Source organism: Hemicordylus capensis, chromosome 7, assembly GCF_027244095.1.
Source record: "Hemicordylus capensis ecotype Gifberg chromosome 7, rHemCap1.1.pri, whole genome shotgun sequence".
Classification (NCBI taxonomy): Eukaryota; Metazoa; Chordata; class Lepidosauria; order Squamata; family Cordylidae; genus Hemicordylus; species Hemicordylus capensis.
In genome coordinates, this window is record NC_069663.1 from 5,525,749 (window position 1) to 5,539,786 (window position 14,038).

Here is a 14,038-nt window from a genome sequence, read left to right on the forward strand (position 1 = left end):
AAAGCTTGACCAGCCATGCCAACCACGGGGCCCAGGGAGTTCAGCTAACTGAGCCAAGAGACCCCTTCAAAGTGGTCATACTCTGATATTTAGCAGGGGGAGAGCAACCTGTCTCCCCTGCGGCTCATGCCAAATTTGGTCCATTTGGGGCCATGTGGAAGCGCTGAACATGGCCTCCGGCAGGGGGTTTAGAGGGAGGGTTCACCACCCTGCTCCAAAGAGGTCCAATGTGGGGGAAAGACCACCAAAGTTCTCAAAGTGGTTTGATGAGAAATCTAGGGTGGGAGTCCCCACTGGCTGCTTAGGAATGACCCCGGTGGGTGTGAACTGGCCCAGCCCATCCTCACTCCTGCTCTCCTCTCTCCTTGACAGGACATGGGAGAAGGATGCCCCTCACTCCGCGGCGTGGGCAGCCTTGATGAGGCAACTCCTGTGGCTCCTCTCAGGTACGTCCTCCTGCTCCTCCTGGGTTATCTGTGCCCATTCTTGATTTATGGCATGGGCAGCCTTGATTTATGGCGTGGGCAGCCTTGATGAGGCAACTCCTGTGGCTCCTCTCAGGTACGTCCTCCTGCTCCTCCTGGGTTATCTGGGCCCATTCTTGATTTATGGCACCTTGGATTTCAAGACCACTTGTGATCCTTTCAAGAAACCTGGCCCCTGCCAGGGTTTCATTGTTGGAGATCCAGCTCCAGATGCCATCGGCCTTTGGCACCAGTAACCCTGATGACCACGACAGGTCTCTCTCTGACCAACACGTAGCCAGAAGTCAGATAGAGGTCTTTTCCTCTCAGCATCTTCTTCTGAATAAAGCAGATTAGTTTAACCTTGTGTGAATCTCCCTGCTTATCATGGACAAGCTGTTGCCCCGGAGACCCTGTTGACTTCTGCTGTAATTGGAGTGAATTAGCTCCTGAATACTCTGCCATAGAAGTCATGACCCCCAACATTAAAGCCCAAACCCCCAAGAGGTCCCAGTTTGCAAGGGGCACCCAGTCTAAGTTGTGCCTATTGGAATGTGGGAAAGACAGAAAGGAATGAGAGCAGGGGCAGGCAAAGGGAGTTCCAAAGGAGAAGAGCCGATCCGTCTGAGCTAGCTGGGTTCTGGGAGAGGATCCATGGGTTCAGGCACAGGAGGCCAGGGAGGGTTCTCGTGCACATTTTGCTCCCTAGGGTTTGAAATGAGGATGGGTGGGGTGGGGGGATCGGTCCCCTAGTCTGCTCTCTGAGGACTGAGGGGCTGTGGGGCTCCATGGGCTGGTGGGCCTGGCCCACTATTTCTCAGGCCCTGGATTCCAGGTGAGGCCTGCAGCCACCCAGAGCGGGAGAGGGAGACTGGAGCCAGGGTGTGGCTGGCTGCTCCTTCAGGGCTGGATCTGCTGGTGCCTCCTTGAGTGGTTGCAGGGCAAAGGGAGCAACTGGGATGGGGAGCAGTGGAAGCCCCTCTGGGGGGCAGAGGAGGGGGCCGTGGCAGCCCCTCGGAACAGGTGATGCTGAGTCAGACCATTGCTCTACTCTGACAAGTAGCCGCTCTCCAAACCCCAACCAAGGGAGCTGAGCTGTTTTAGAGGTTTTTAAATTAGGCAGTATATAAAAATATATAAATCCAATGAATGAATGAATGAATGAATGAATGAATGAATCAGGAAAGAAAGAAAGAAAGAAAGAAAGAAAGAAAGAAAGAAAGAAAGAAAGAAAGAAAGAAAGCCCTTTATGTTGTGGAGAGCGGGGAGGGTATATAAATAATAAAATAAAATAAAATAAAATAAAATAAAGAAAGAAAGTAACCCTTATGTTGCAAGGAGCTTGGAGGGTTCTTACCTTCACCCCTGCCCACTGCTGGAAACTGGCTACTCTGGGTTCCTTTGACACACTCACTCACTCACTCATTCACTTGTGTCTTTTGTCCTTTTTCCCTCTCAGTGACTTCCAGCCACAGGAGATTTTAGAAGAGTGCTCCGTGGCCAAAACGAGCAAATGGTCACTGGTAAGAGATGAAAACCCAGTCTGTACATGTCAGGGCTGGGAGGGGGTGGGATAGACCCCATTTCGAGCAAGAATAGAGGGCGTGTGGTAGAGATCCAGTCTTAGCAGGTTGAAGGGATGCTTTGAGAACTTGTCTGGAAAAGCCATATGCCTTGATATTTGCAGTGGTAGTAGCAGTGAATTGGGTGGGTGGGATGAGTGACAATCCGGGCTCAACTACAAGTGACTCAGGCAAAGGTTGGAGACCCTCGCTATGGAGGAAGCATCATGGGAACTTTTGGGATGGGAAGTGCTGAGAGGGAAGAGGGGTGTGTCTACCTATCTTCCAACCTCGCTTCTTCATTCCGCTCTCCTGCCCCAAATCACTCCCTCCCCTTGGGTTCTAGACTTTGATTTTGTTCTGGACTACCAAGCAGAAAACACGTCCAGGAAGGGAGCAGTCTGGAGGGGAACTAGAGTGGGAAAGTCTTCTTTGGGGTAGATGGTGCATTCTTCCCCCACTGCCACTTCTTGGCTCCTCATGGCCCCCTTTCTGGTGTCATTGAAAAGGGCCTCAAAACACGGGTCTGCAGCATCAAGTGGCCAATAGCTCTGCCCAGCAAAGAGAAGAACTTAGCTAGGCTTTCCTTAATTAAAGGCACCATTCAAGAAACCACAGTGTCCCATGTATCAGGAGGCCTGACTCTTCTTCAGGATCCTGCCACTCCAAATGTTGTGTAATACCCATGATCTCACCCGACTGCCCAGGAATAAGCGGAAAGCTGGTTTCTGAGGTTCCGTAGATTCTTGGGTTTGGTTTCCTCTCTGAGCCCAGTTACACGTTGGTAGACACGGTTTTGAGGTGCTAAGGAGCCACCTCCTGCTTTAAGCTCCTCTGTTAAGAAGGACCTCTTGAAGGAGGGTTGACGTTTGGACCCCAGATGCCCTGGAAAGGTCAAGTGGGCACCAGAGCACCCATTCCTCTCTCCATTCTCATCCACAGAAGTCATTCTCGGATGGCTCCAGGATTCAGACCGTCAACACTGGGAACGAGATCCTGGAAGACGCACATGCCATCAGTTCCCCGAGGAGGTAGAGTTTCTTCTTGAACTTTTGTGTAGGGAACGTTTTCTGCCCCCTGCCAGCCTGGATCTGGGATAGATCCAGTGCCGCTGACCGGCAAGAGGTGCAGGGCAGACAAAAACGATGTCTTCATACATTGTGTAGAAGCAGGGGCGTAACTAGGTTGGAGTGGGCCCCGAGACAAGATTCTTAAATGGGCCCCCCGCCGAGATTTTTTTAATAATAATAATAATAATAATAATAATAATAATAATAATTCGATTTCTATACCGCCCTTCCAAAAATGCCTCGGGGCAGTTTACAAAGAGAAAAAGGTGCCTCTTTGCCCCGTAAGCAGGGGGCTTTTATTCTCACATTTCTGTCCTCATTCAAAACATACAAAAAACAGATGTACAAAATTGAGCAAATGAGAAGAGAAGAATTATATGGGAGTAAAACCTTTTTTAAAAGGAGTCAGGAAGCGCATCTTTGGAGGCTCAAATGGATACCTTTCAGGCACAACTATTTCCAAGTCAAAAATTCCTTTTTCATGTGGTGTATTTGCAAAACCAAGGATTTGAGCTTGAAGTTCATCTAAGCGACTTCCAGTCTGCCAGCAAGTAATACCCGGTGGTGGCTCTGTGGACAGCAGATGCAGCTCCCTTTTCAATCATGAAGCTCTCTTCATTGTGCTCCGTTTTCGAAGTAGAGCTCTAAGAACGGAGCCAAATGCGCTCAGGGGTGTAGCAAGGTTGGAGTGGGCCCTGAGAAGAGATTTCAAAATGCCCCCCCCCCCCAAAGTCCAGGGCTTCCACACACCCCAGGCTTCCAAGGATTTAAGTCTGATATTTCAAAATATGTATGCTGCCAAGAAATACATTTCACTGAATACACACACACTTCACAATATATAGTGATATACATTGAATACTATATCTTTGTGCTACTTTTAATGCCTAGAACACACTAGAAACACTCATTATTAAGATGGGCCCCTTGCTGCAGATTAGCAAAGGAGACTTTCAACCATGCAGGGTGAGCCTATGTTTGTTTTCTCAGAATTCTGAACAAATTCAGTCCAGTTTGATTCCAGGAGGTTTTTCACAAGAGGCTTTGAAAGCCCTTTAACACACATCTCCTCTGGAATGGAGGTGCTGCATTCACATGTGGGCCAGATTGACCCTAAGGGGGGAAAATAGAAAAGCACAACACATGCGTCACAGTTCTCACTCATGTCTCAGTTCTCACTCAGACCTGGGTTGCAAAACAACTTGAACAGAAGTGTATTTATGAATGAATGAATGAATGAATACATAAATAAATTTGTTCCAGAAGTTTTTGTAATTTCCTGCCATGAAACAAGCCACTTCTAGGACTTTTTAGAGGGTTTTTTTAAGCCAGCAAATTTTCCAATCAGTCTTCAATGAAATATTCAGAGACTTCTCAGTCTCCCCACCCCCCATCCAAGCCCTATGGCAAGCAGATCCCTACCTGGATATAGGGGGCGGGGGGCGGGGTGTGACCACCAAAAGGAATCCACCTTCTACCTGGCCAAGGCTGAGCTGTCTGGCCTGGGAAGAAGAGGGTCTGCTGCAGAGAACTGGAGTGGCCACTCTGACTGCCAGCCTTCTTCCTGGGGCTGGCCAGCCTACTCGAATTCAGGCTTCACGGAGGCATACACGGAGGCCTCCCTGGAAGCCCCGCCCAGCCGCCGATCAGCTGAGAGGCGCCCGGGAGAAAAGCAGCTTGCCTGCTGCTTGGATTGCCGACCAGGAGGACCAGAAGGAGGGAGGGCAAACAGGGCAAGTGGCTGAAGGGTCTTGGGGATGGGCAGGGGGCAATGGGGAGTCATGGGAGGTGTCTCTGGGGGGCCCCTCAAGGCAGTGGGGCCCCGAGGCGACGGCCTCCCCCGGCCTCATGGTAGTTACGCCCCTGCGTAGAAGCATTCACTCTTCCAAGATGTGGTGGTGATGTCCGCTAGCTTGAAGGGCACAGAGGATAGCTTCCTGGAGGCCTGCCGGATGGCTGTCCCCTATTGGAAGCAGAGTGCTGGGACAGATGCATCTTTGGTCTGATCCAGCAAGGCTCTTCCGAGGTACTCAGGCCATTGTATTTCTTCCTGCAGTGTCTTCACGGTTGAGGAGGATGGATGGTTTCTCCAGACCGTGGACACCGAATGGTCCTGTGAGGTAAGGAAACGATTCCAGTCGCTTTTGTGGATGGGCTGGTGGAGGGGTGAGGGGAGATTGCATCTCCACCGTCAGGAGACAGAGCGGGGTCAGATCCTGAAAGGGGAGGAAATCCAGCTGCTGCATGTTGGCCAGAGGATTACAGTGGGAACGTCGTGGCTAGGGAAGGATTCTGCAACCCTCTGCCTCTCCTTCCAATGGCCACCTTTCTGGGTTGGTGTGCTTTGGATTGGAGGCATCAAACGGCTCCCAAGACCCTGAGACGGGTCAGGAGAGGAGAGGGTCTTCCTGGCAGAGATCCTCCAGGTCTCTTGACTGAAGAGGCATTTCTGTAGAGACAATCCTGGTCCCCTCAGGTAAAAACAGCCCACAGCAGGAGGGATGGCCCTCACTCCGGACTCAGGGGCCCACCTTGTCTCTCCCTTTGGAAAGGCTGAGCTAACCCTGTTTCTTGGGGAGAGGAGAGAAGAGGACATGAAGGGGTGGGATCAAGAAGACTCTCTGGGCCAAACTATTGATGCCAGTGGGTCCCGTTCCTCTTTGTTTCCATTCCCCATGAAAGGAATGCAGAAAAAATGACAAGAAATGACACAGTAGATCATATCACAATGGAGGTTCATTGTTGGACATAGGATGAAACCAAATGGCCACAAGGATGTGGTGGCTGTGCCCTGGCACTCCCAACCAGTTAGAATTAGAACACATGGTTGCTTTTTAATAAGGTTTTTTTGTCTTTAAAAAAAAATCAAAATACTTTAAAGAAATAAAAATGAACTCAAAGAAAATGTCAGGGGAAAAACTCGCTACGAATCCTAGGCCCTAGGAAGATCAGAGTGAGTACACACATTGGAAACCTTTGTCTCATTTGCAGAGTCCTGACATCCAAGAGGCCAAGATCCCAGAAGACAACACTAGGGATCAGGAGCTGGACGTGGAGAGCTTTGTCAGTTCCCCGAGGTACTCTTTTCTCACCTGGAGGGGCAGCTCCATCGCTCATGGAAGTAGAGGACCTTCCTTAGGAGCCCATGCAAGTTTTTTTGGGGGGAGGTGGTTAGTTTAGCAAGAAGCCAAGGGTGGAGAGAAGCTCCGAGCAGCATGGAGGGTTGATTCCATGGAGACAGGTGTCTCCATGCCCAGCCCGTGGGCTTCCTTCAGGCATCTGGCTGTCCATTCCTGGAAACAGGGTGTTGGGCTGCATGCCTCATTCATCTCATCACGCAGAGCTCTTTCTAAGCACTCGTGTTCTGATCTCATGTGTCTTCTTTCTTTCTTTTCTTAGCGTCCAGAGGCCAAGCACCGTGTTGAGGAGGCTGCAAAACACCGCCGCTGACCAAGAGCCATCCCTTGGAGAGGTCAGGAATCCTCAACATCCAGTAACTCCCTTGGAAGAACTGTGGGTTGGGCGTGTTGGTCCCCCGTGTTGCCCAGGAGTAGAGAGCATGTGGAATGGCCCCAGTTTTGATGCTGCCGGGTGGGCGGCCATCTTCTGACAGTTGTTTGCTTAAAGCTATGGTAAAGGGACAGCCATGCCCTTAACAACACTGCATCACAATGGTGTCACGGTGGGGGTGATAGGATTAAAGAAGATGGCCGCAAGGAGATGGTGGCTATGGCCTTGACTTCTGGTCGAGATCTCACAGTTAAAGGTGGAGCATCATGTTGCTTTAATGGCAACCATTGAAAAACAGTGACAAATAAATGAAGAATGAATAAAAATACAAAACAATAAGCAAACTCAACCAAACCAATGAGAAATGAACTAAATGAAAAAGGGGAAAGAAATGGGAAAGAAAGAGGAAAGGAGACCCAGTTTTGGCATGTTTTTGCACGTGCCTTTAGTGTCCTCACTAAGGAGCCGACTGAAAGCATAAAGTGGACTGGAAGTGGTCTTTTCCAGTCACCAGAGCCATCGGGGCCCCAGCTGAGTGGGGGAGCGCAACATGTCTGGGGGGGGGGCGGTTGATGCCTTTCCCCTCTGCCATTTGCATGCGTGCGCGAAGGCCTGAAATCGGCCCGACCGACCTCATTGCGAGGAAGGCAGGCACGAGAGAGGAGCTCTTTTGCCATCTCTCCCACCCGCCTCCAGCCAGCATGCCTGGGCTCCAAAGTGGTTTTTAAGAAAGTTGAAAATCAGGAAAGCGGGAAGAGTTGTGTCCAGAACGGGACGATCCCCTTCCGGCCCACTTCCTGCGTTCAGCTCACCCGGTGATGACCGCTGGAAGGTGCCAGTCTGGCCTTTTCACTGCTGAAGCCTAGGAAGCTCAATGCGAGGGCCAGAGCAACCATTTCTCCCCCTTCTCTCCTTCACAGAGTTCTTCCTTCCCGGGGGCCGAGACTCCACATGCCAGCGTGGAGGAAGAGGGGTCGGAAGAGGACTATGCCACCAGTTCCCCCAGGTACCTTTCTCAGCTGAAGGGCCGCTCCAGGGATCATAGAGGTGGATCACCTTCCCTGGAAGCCTTGGTTGATTAGACATGTTCATGGAGGAGAAGCCAGTTGAAGACTATTACCCATGACAGCCAAGGAACCTCCCAATCTCGAGATCTCTCTCTCTCCTTCTCTCTCTCTCTCTCTGAATAAACACACTTTAATGCCACATGTAACCAGGTCTCAAGTGGTTCACAAACAACTAAATAGGCATCTGGCTGTCCACTGTTGGATTCTGGGCTACACGTGTCTTTCAATTGATCCACAGGGCATGCATTGCTGTTCTTATGCCATGTCTCTCCTTTCTCATCTCAGAGTCCAGAAGCCAAAGAAGTGGCTCATCAAGAAGATGATGAAGAACACCTACACGGTGGAAGACTCGTCCTCCGCGGAGGTCAGAACTGATCCATTTCATCATCGATTTTTTCATGTGAACGGGTTCTAGGTTGTGTGTGTGTATGTGTGTGTGTGTGTGTGTATGTGCCCTGTTCCCCAGCAGGAGACAGAACATGGAATGGTTCTAGTTCTAGATGCTGCAGGATGGGAGGGATTGTGATTGGTGGGATGGGAGGAAATGCAGCTGAGGCATTGGAAAGAGGGCAAAAATGTGGTGAAAGGCTCTTCTGGGCTGAGATGCCAAATGCCTTTTCTACCAAGAGGCAGGTCTTATTTTAGAGCAGGATGTCTTCCCAACCGTCCCTTGGGCTTGGTTCCTCTCAGAAGCCTCGCAAGGTCAACGCAAGCCCTGAAACGCTCCCATTTCTCTTCTCTCTCCTCCCCAGTGCTCCTCGACGGACGAGGACGACACGATGCATTTCATCAGCAGCATCGAGGACGAGGTGTGGGACTCTCCGCTGACCCCCAGTTCGGCCAGGTAGGTACCCTCGTCTCAGCTGAGGAGCCAGTAGGGAGCTGGGGGGATTTTAGCGTAGCCAGCAGAAGGCTGCAGGGGACAGGGGCAGCCCCCCCATGTCTGAGCCCCATAGAGGGATGTTTCCTCCTACCTGCTCCCTGAGAAATCTGCAGGGGGAGTTCACCCAAGAAGGCCTATTGGCAGCCGGTGCAAGAGAGACACCAGCAAGTCTATTGCTGGCTGTTAGCAGAGGGAGCTCTGAGACCCCCATGCTGTTGGCATGAGCTTGTGTTGGGGAGAAGGAGCAGGGGAGGGCTCCTGTCTCGATGCCCCCTTTGAACACTTCCCAGGGCTTCTCAGTGGGGAATGAAAGGCTGGACTTGGGAGATCTCTGGCCTGATGAAGTTCCCCTGCCAGCCACCTCCCAAGGGAGGCTAGATCTTTGCTTAGCATCTCTTTGGGTGCCCATGTACTTCTTCAGCTGGCTGCCATCTCCAACAGGACAGTTCTTTGAGAAGCTTTTCTCTCTCCTCTCCTCTCTCAGAAACATCGGCGAAGAGGAAAGAAGAGGACAGCTGGCCCCAGATTGGTTCTCCTCGGTCCATCTGGGAGAGGTAAGGGGTGCAAACCAAGGGTGACTTGACTCCACCCCTCTGCCCCACCTTTCTTGCACTACACAGGATGGCGGCTTGGATGGCAGTCACTGTTCACACGGGAGGTGGGGACTTGCCCTTTCCCCTTGTGGATGTCTTTCCCTTCCAGTTGACCTCATGCACCCTGAGCCAGAGGCAGCACCCTTCAGGCCAACATGTGGGTGCAGACACCCATGGCACTGGCCTGGCCCTGGGGATTCTCCTGACCCATAACCGTCCCTCGGACTGAGTGCTGAGGCCTGACCCTCCTCTTCTTCGCAGGGGAGAGCAACAAAGAAGATCGGGGACGTCGTCCGGTGTGTGGAGTATGCCAGTGAGGTGGAGGAGAGGTTCCCCGAACTCCTGGTGGGCCTGGTCAACAAGATCCTCACCGGCCTGCAGAACACCACCGAGGGAGTCGGGAACCGAGACAGCCAAGACCTGCCTCCTGAGTAAGTCATGGCGGTGGGGAAAGCGGGGCCAGCAAGTCCTCCTTCAAGCACCCTGGGAGGACAGGCTAGGGTCATTTCTCCCATGTCCCACTCTGATGGGTGAGGAGCATTTCTGGCCTGTTGGGGTGACTCTGGCACGGTGGTCCCTTACCTCAGCTCCACAGGGGAGATCCCAGAATTTGCAGCCCTCTTGGCTCTGCAGAGAGCCTTATAATGCGTCTGCAGTGTTAAAAAACCAGCTGTGGGGAAAGTCACTTCACCCCTGTGGTCTCCCTTCCATGGTCCAACACAGTCCATCCACCCTTGACACTACACCACCCCGCAAGGAGACACACACTTTGGTGACAGCAACCTTCTCTTCTCTGCAGGGAGACCGCACAGATTGTCCGGACCCTGCTGGAGAGGGTGGCACAGGTGACCCCGGAGAAGACCTGCTGGCAATCCCTGTGCTCTACGCAGAGCTGCCTCCAGGGTGTGGCCCTCTTGGTGAGGTAAGTAGGAGTGAATAGGAGATCTCTCCGGAGGCCTGGGGGCTGGTGTGGTTTGGGTCAGGTCTGCTCTTTCTGGGCCTTCAGCCCAGGACTCAGCAGGGTCTTTTGGTGTTTTGCAGGGCTCTCCTCCAGACACGGTCCTCCACAGTGGCCAGGCTGAAGGCATACCTGGCTTCCCTCTTCAGCCTGGACAAAGATCCAGAAGAGCATTCCCTCGCAGAGGTGGCCTTCTTTGTGGAGGTGAGCAGCGTCTTCCTCAGGGTGGGCTTCTCTGAGAGGAGGGTCTGGCCCCAGAGGCTGATGGATGTTTTCCTCCTTTCCCTCTTTTAGCTGCTCCTGAAAGACCAAGACGTTGCTGCCTTAGAGAAGACCTGGACGCTCCTGGTAGCGTTGCTAGTCCACCCCAGCCAGAACATCCGCTACCTGAGCGAAAGGGGACTTCTCCAAATTTATGGCACCCTGAAGGCGGTGAGTGAAATCCCTGGGCATGGAGCATCCCTAGGCATGGAGACTCCTCTCTTTGGGGAGCCCTTCCTGAGGCTGGTGTTCCTAGGCATCCCCAGGTGTGATCGGGAGATTTCTCCAGTTGGGTGCATTCAGTCTGGGGAACCCTTGCCACAGGACGAAGGAGAAATCCTTAAGGGAAGGCACAGGAATGCATCTCTCAGTAGGAGCCTGATTCCCCACGTGCTCCAATGCCGCATTCTCCCCGCTCTTTGTGCCTCTGGGATGGCTTGAGTCATCTCCTCCCCAAGGCAGTGGATGGTGGCCAAGCAGCATCAAACACGGACAGCTCTGTGGTCCGTTTAGCAGTGGGTGGACTAGCATGTGTTTTCAAGGATCCACCTTTTCCCTCCCTAGGCGAAGAAACTCCAGGATTTTAGTGCCGGGATCCTGGGAGGGCTCAGGACCTCCAGTCTGGATGCCACTTTGGGGGTCCTGGCCTTCATGGAGCGGCTGAGGCACTGTCCATCAGAACACCAGGCCACGGTGAATGCTGTCCTGGCTGCCCTGTGCCGCCCTCTCTTCCACCACGTGAGTACTTGCACGCCAGCCCTCCGCCCCGGCTCTATGAGGGCCGGCCAACCTGCAGGTTCTGACTGGGTTGGAGAAGGGAAACCAGACACCCCCTAGAGACCCATGCAAGCTCTTCATCAATTATGGAGGTGAGGAATTCCTCCCTAATAACAAGCCCTGTTCTTCTTTGTAGGAGGAGGCTAAGATTCGAAGGGCAGCCATGAGGACCCACCTGGATCTCTTGCAGCACCGCCACCACCACCACAAGGGTACAGAGAAGAACATCACGACCCTCATCGCGGTGCTGATGCATGTGGAGGATGAAGACCTGGAGGTAGCACAGGTGAGGGCCCCCTTCTTCCTGCCACCCCTACAAAGGTGTTTAGGCTTCCCCAAGTCCAGCCACCCAGTGGCAGGCCCCAGAGTTAGCCTCATGGGGTGGTGAATCCACGAGCTGTCCTGCTGTGGTTTGGCCCATCCAGGCCCTACTCCTTGAAGCCCCCTAAGAGGTTTCTTGGAATCCCTTGGCAGCCTTTTTCACTCCCATTCCGGTCTTTCTTTTGGCAGGCTGCGAAGGACAATCTGAGCCTCCTGGCGGAAGCCCTCCTATGGCACCTGGAGGGCAAGCTGCTGGCGCGGGACACTTACAGCCTGCAGGAGCTGCTCCACAAGATCGCCAAGCGTCTGGTAAGGGCAGGCCCTCCCTGTCCATCCCTCGGCTCAAATGGCTCAAGGACCTTTGGGCGATGCTTTGCTCACTCGGGATTTGTCTTTGCTCTTGATCCCAGATTCGGCAGCTCGGCACAGAGATCGCCGTGGAGATGGAGGCCACCAAGATCCTGGGCTTCTTCCGCAGCGAGCAGCCTTCAGTGAGGAGAACGGCTGCCCTGCTGATCGGTAAGCGAAACAAGACTTTGGGGTCTCCCTTAGTGGGTCGTCTTGGTGGGCAAAGGTTCATTCTCTTGGAAGGCACAGCCAGAAGGGTGTGGAGGGGCAGGAGCTGTTCCCTCCCCAGGAGGACTGGCCCAGTGAGCGTTAACGAGGTCTCTTGGTTTAATTTCCTTCCAAGGTGACGTAAGAGTCCCTGGAGGAATGGCTCAATCTGTCAGTCCCAGAGGGAGCAGAGAGGGGAGGACTTCCTCTCCTGAATGATGGGAAGTGGGCTGTCCATGCGCAGGGTCCTGAACTGTGGTCCCATTTCCTTCCACCCTTGTTTTTAGGTCACCTGGTCCACAAAAAGGGCAGCATCCTCACTGAAGGGAACATAGAGACCTTCCATGCTGGTAAGTGCCGGTTTCTGGGTGGGAAGGGGAGGTTTCTGTGAGGGGAGAGGCCTAGATTTAGGGACCACAGAGCTGGAATGGGCCACCTGTCCCCTCAAATGGAAGGTCCTGCTTGCATCCTCAGGGATGCTCAGCAGTAGGGTTTCCCAGAGTGCAGGGGAGAAAGAGTCAGGACTTGCGCCCTCTTGGTGTGGAAATGGTGGGGCTTGGCCAAGGGTGGGGTGATCTCTTCATGCCATTTCTGAACCTTCTCCTTCATCCCTCCAGCGCTGGAGAGCTTGCTTGGCGACCATGACCCCGAGGTCGGGAGAGTTGCCTGCAAGACAGAGAAGATCGTGAAGAAGGCCTTTTCCCTCCACTCCCGGCACGGGCTGCGGGCTGCCGTTCGGCGCTTGTGGGCGGGCTGTAAGAAGAAGAGACACCCGCCAGAGTACGGTGATCTCTCCACCTGACCGACTGGTGAGTAGACCAAGGCAGGGCTTCACTTGAAGGGGCCCCGATGGTTAGGGAGGGGGCTGGGGCTGCAGGAAGGGTGGGCAGGAATCTGGGCAACCCTCCCTCGTGTTGGAATGCCAACTTCGGCCCATGTGGCTGGTTGTACCAGTAGCCCAAGGGAAAGAGGAAATCTCTCTCTTCCCTCTGGGAAATGAGGACACGGATATTCTGCCAGGAGTCCCTGGTGCTTGGTGGTGTCATGGGGGAGTGTGTGAGAAGACCCCCCTATCTCTGAACCAATGTCCTTCTCTCTTTCCAGGAACAACAGCCCCGTGCTCTCCCCTTGAAGATCAGCAGCTGAAGGGAGGTTCAGGAAAGACCGTGCAGCGCAGGGGCCTCCCAGAAGACCTCCTTCAACCGCGTGGACACAATATCTGTCCACAAGAAGACATCCAGCAGGGAAGTGCAGTTCTGTCTGAGGAGTGAGGGGGAAGCAGGCTCCACTCCCCTGGCCCAAGGAAGCCCCGCCTCTGGGGTGCAGAAGCCCCTCCCCTTGCTTCTGCTGCCAGGCTGTGGGAGGAGGCTACAGGACCACCCTGCCCCCAAGTGGCCCTTTGGAACCAGTCTTGGGCTTCCCTTGGGTCCGGGGAGGCTGTGTGGCCCCAGCAGGAGGGCAAGGTCACCGCCTCCCTCCATTCTCACCAGCTGGCCAGGGAGCACCCCCTCCTCCTTCCACCTTTCTCCCCTTCCCCAGCGGCCTGGCTTCCCCTGGCAGGGGAAGCCCCATCCAGGCATCCGCCCCCTCCCCTGCCGAGGGTGTGCTCCTCCCCCCCTCCACTCCCGCAGCCACGCCTCACTCCCCCCTCCGCTCCCTCCTCCTTCCTCCCAAACCGGTGCAGCAGCAGAGGAGCCTGGGAGACTCTGGGGGCCCCCTGCAGCCCCAGTAGCGTCCCCTGGTGCTGCCCGGTGGCAGGCCAGAGAATCCTCCTCTCCCTCCTGCTCCATGCTGTGGCTGCACAGTGGGGAGCCCGAGGTCAAGCAGAATTCTCTGGCTTGCCCCCCCCTCAACCCCCAGCCCCCTGCCCAATCCCCACTTGCTGGGCTGCCAGAGTGGAAAGGGAGGAGGAGCAGGGCAACCCCACTGACGCTGCTTTGTGCTTCTTGCAGGCTTGTGCTGCTGCTGGGCGGCTGGAGGAGTCGATCCGCCCCAGAAGAGGAGACCAAGTGAACGT

General features: G+C 54.0%; 2 protein-coding genes across 3 annotated transcripts in view; both read left to right on the top strand.

Moving 5' to 3' along the window:
* The first annotated feature begins 4,561 nt into the window (after positions 1-4,561).
* LOC128332777 (uncharacterized) overlaps positions 4,562-14,038 on the top strand; it is a 162,693-nt gene continuing 153,216 nt past the window's right edge. Inside the window, exons 1-3 of one of the 2 annotated variants that reach the window (XM_053267499.1) lie at positions 4,562-5,216; positions 6,088-6,173; positions 6,496-6,568. The gene's annotated coding sequence lies outside the window, so the exon portion shown is untranslated. Of the gene's footprint in view, positions 5,217-5,395; positions 5,573-6,087; positions 6,174-6,495; positions 6,569-14,038 lie in introns of those variants that run through there. The other variant, XM_053267500.1, reaches the window with a different exon arrangement.
* LOC128332782 (uncharacterized) lies at positions 9,424-13,717 on the top strand. The gene is made up of 11 exons (XM_053267510.1): positions 9,424-9,580; positions 9,949-10,071; positions 10,191-10,311; positions 10,402-10,539; positions 10,933-11,106; positions 11,282-11,431; positions 11,656-11,775; positions 11,877-11,985; positions 12,309-12,371; positions 12,639-12,830; positions 13,126-13,717. The coding sequence occupies exons 5-10, from the start codon at positions 11,020-11,022 to the stop codon at positions 12,821-12,823; spliced, it is 714 nt and encodes a 237-aa protein (XP_053123485.1). The 5' UTR covers positions 9,424-9,580; positions 9,949-10,071; positions 10,191-10,311; positions 10,402-10,539; positions 10,933-11,019; the 3' UTR covers positions 12,824-12,830; positions 13,126-13,717.

Excerpts from the sequence above, each read along its gene's own strand:
- LOC128332782 (XM_053267510.1), top strand. The coding sequence starts at position 11,020 with ATGGAGCGGCTGAGGCACTGTCCATCAGAACACCAGGCCACGGTGAAT. Across the intron at positions 11,107-11,281 it reads GCCGCCCTCTCTTCCACCAC|GAGGAGGCTAAGATTCGAAG; the intron begins GTGAGTACTTGC and ends TCTTCTTTGTAG. Across the intron at positions 11,432-11,655 it reads AAGACCTGGAGGTAGCACAG|GCTGCGAAGGACAATCTGAG; the intron begins GTGAGGGCCCCC and ends TTCTTTTGGCAG.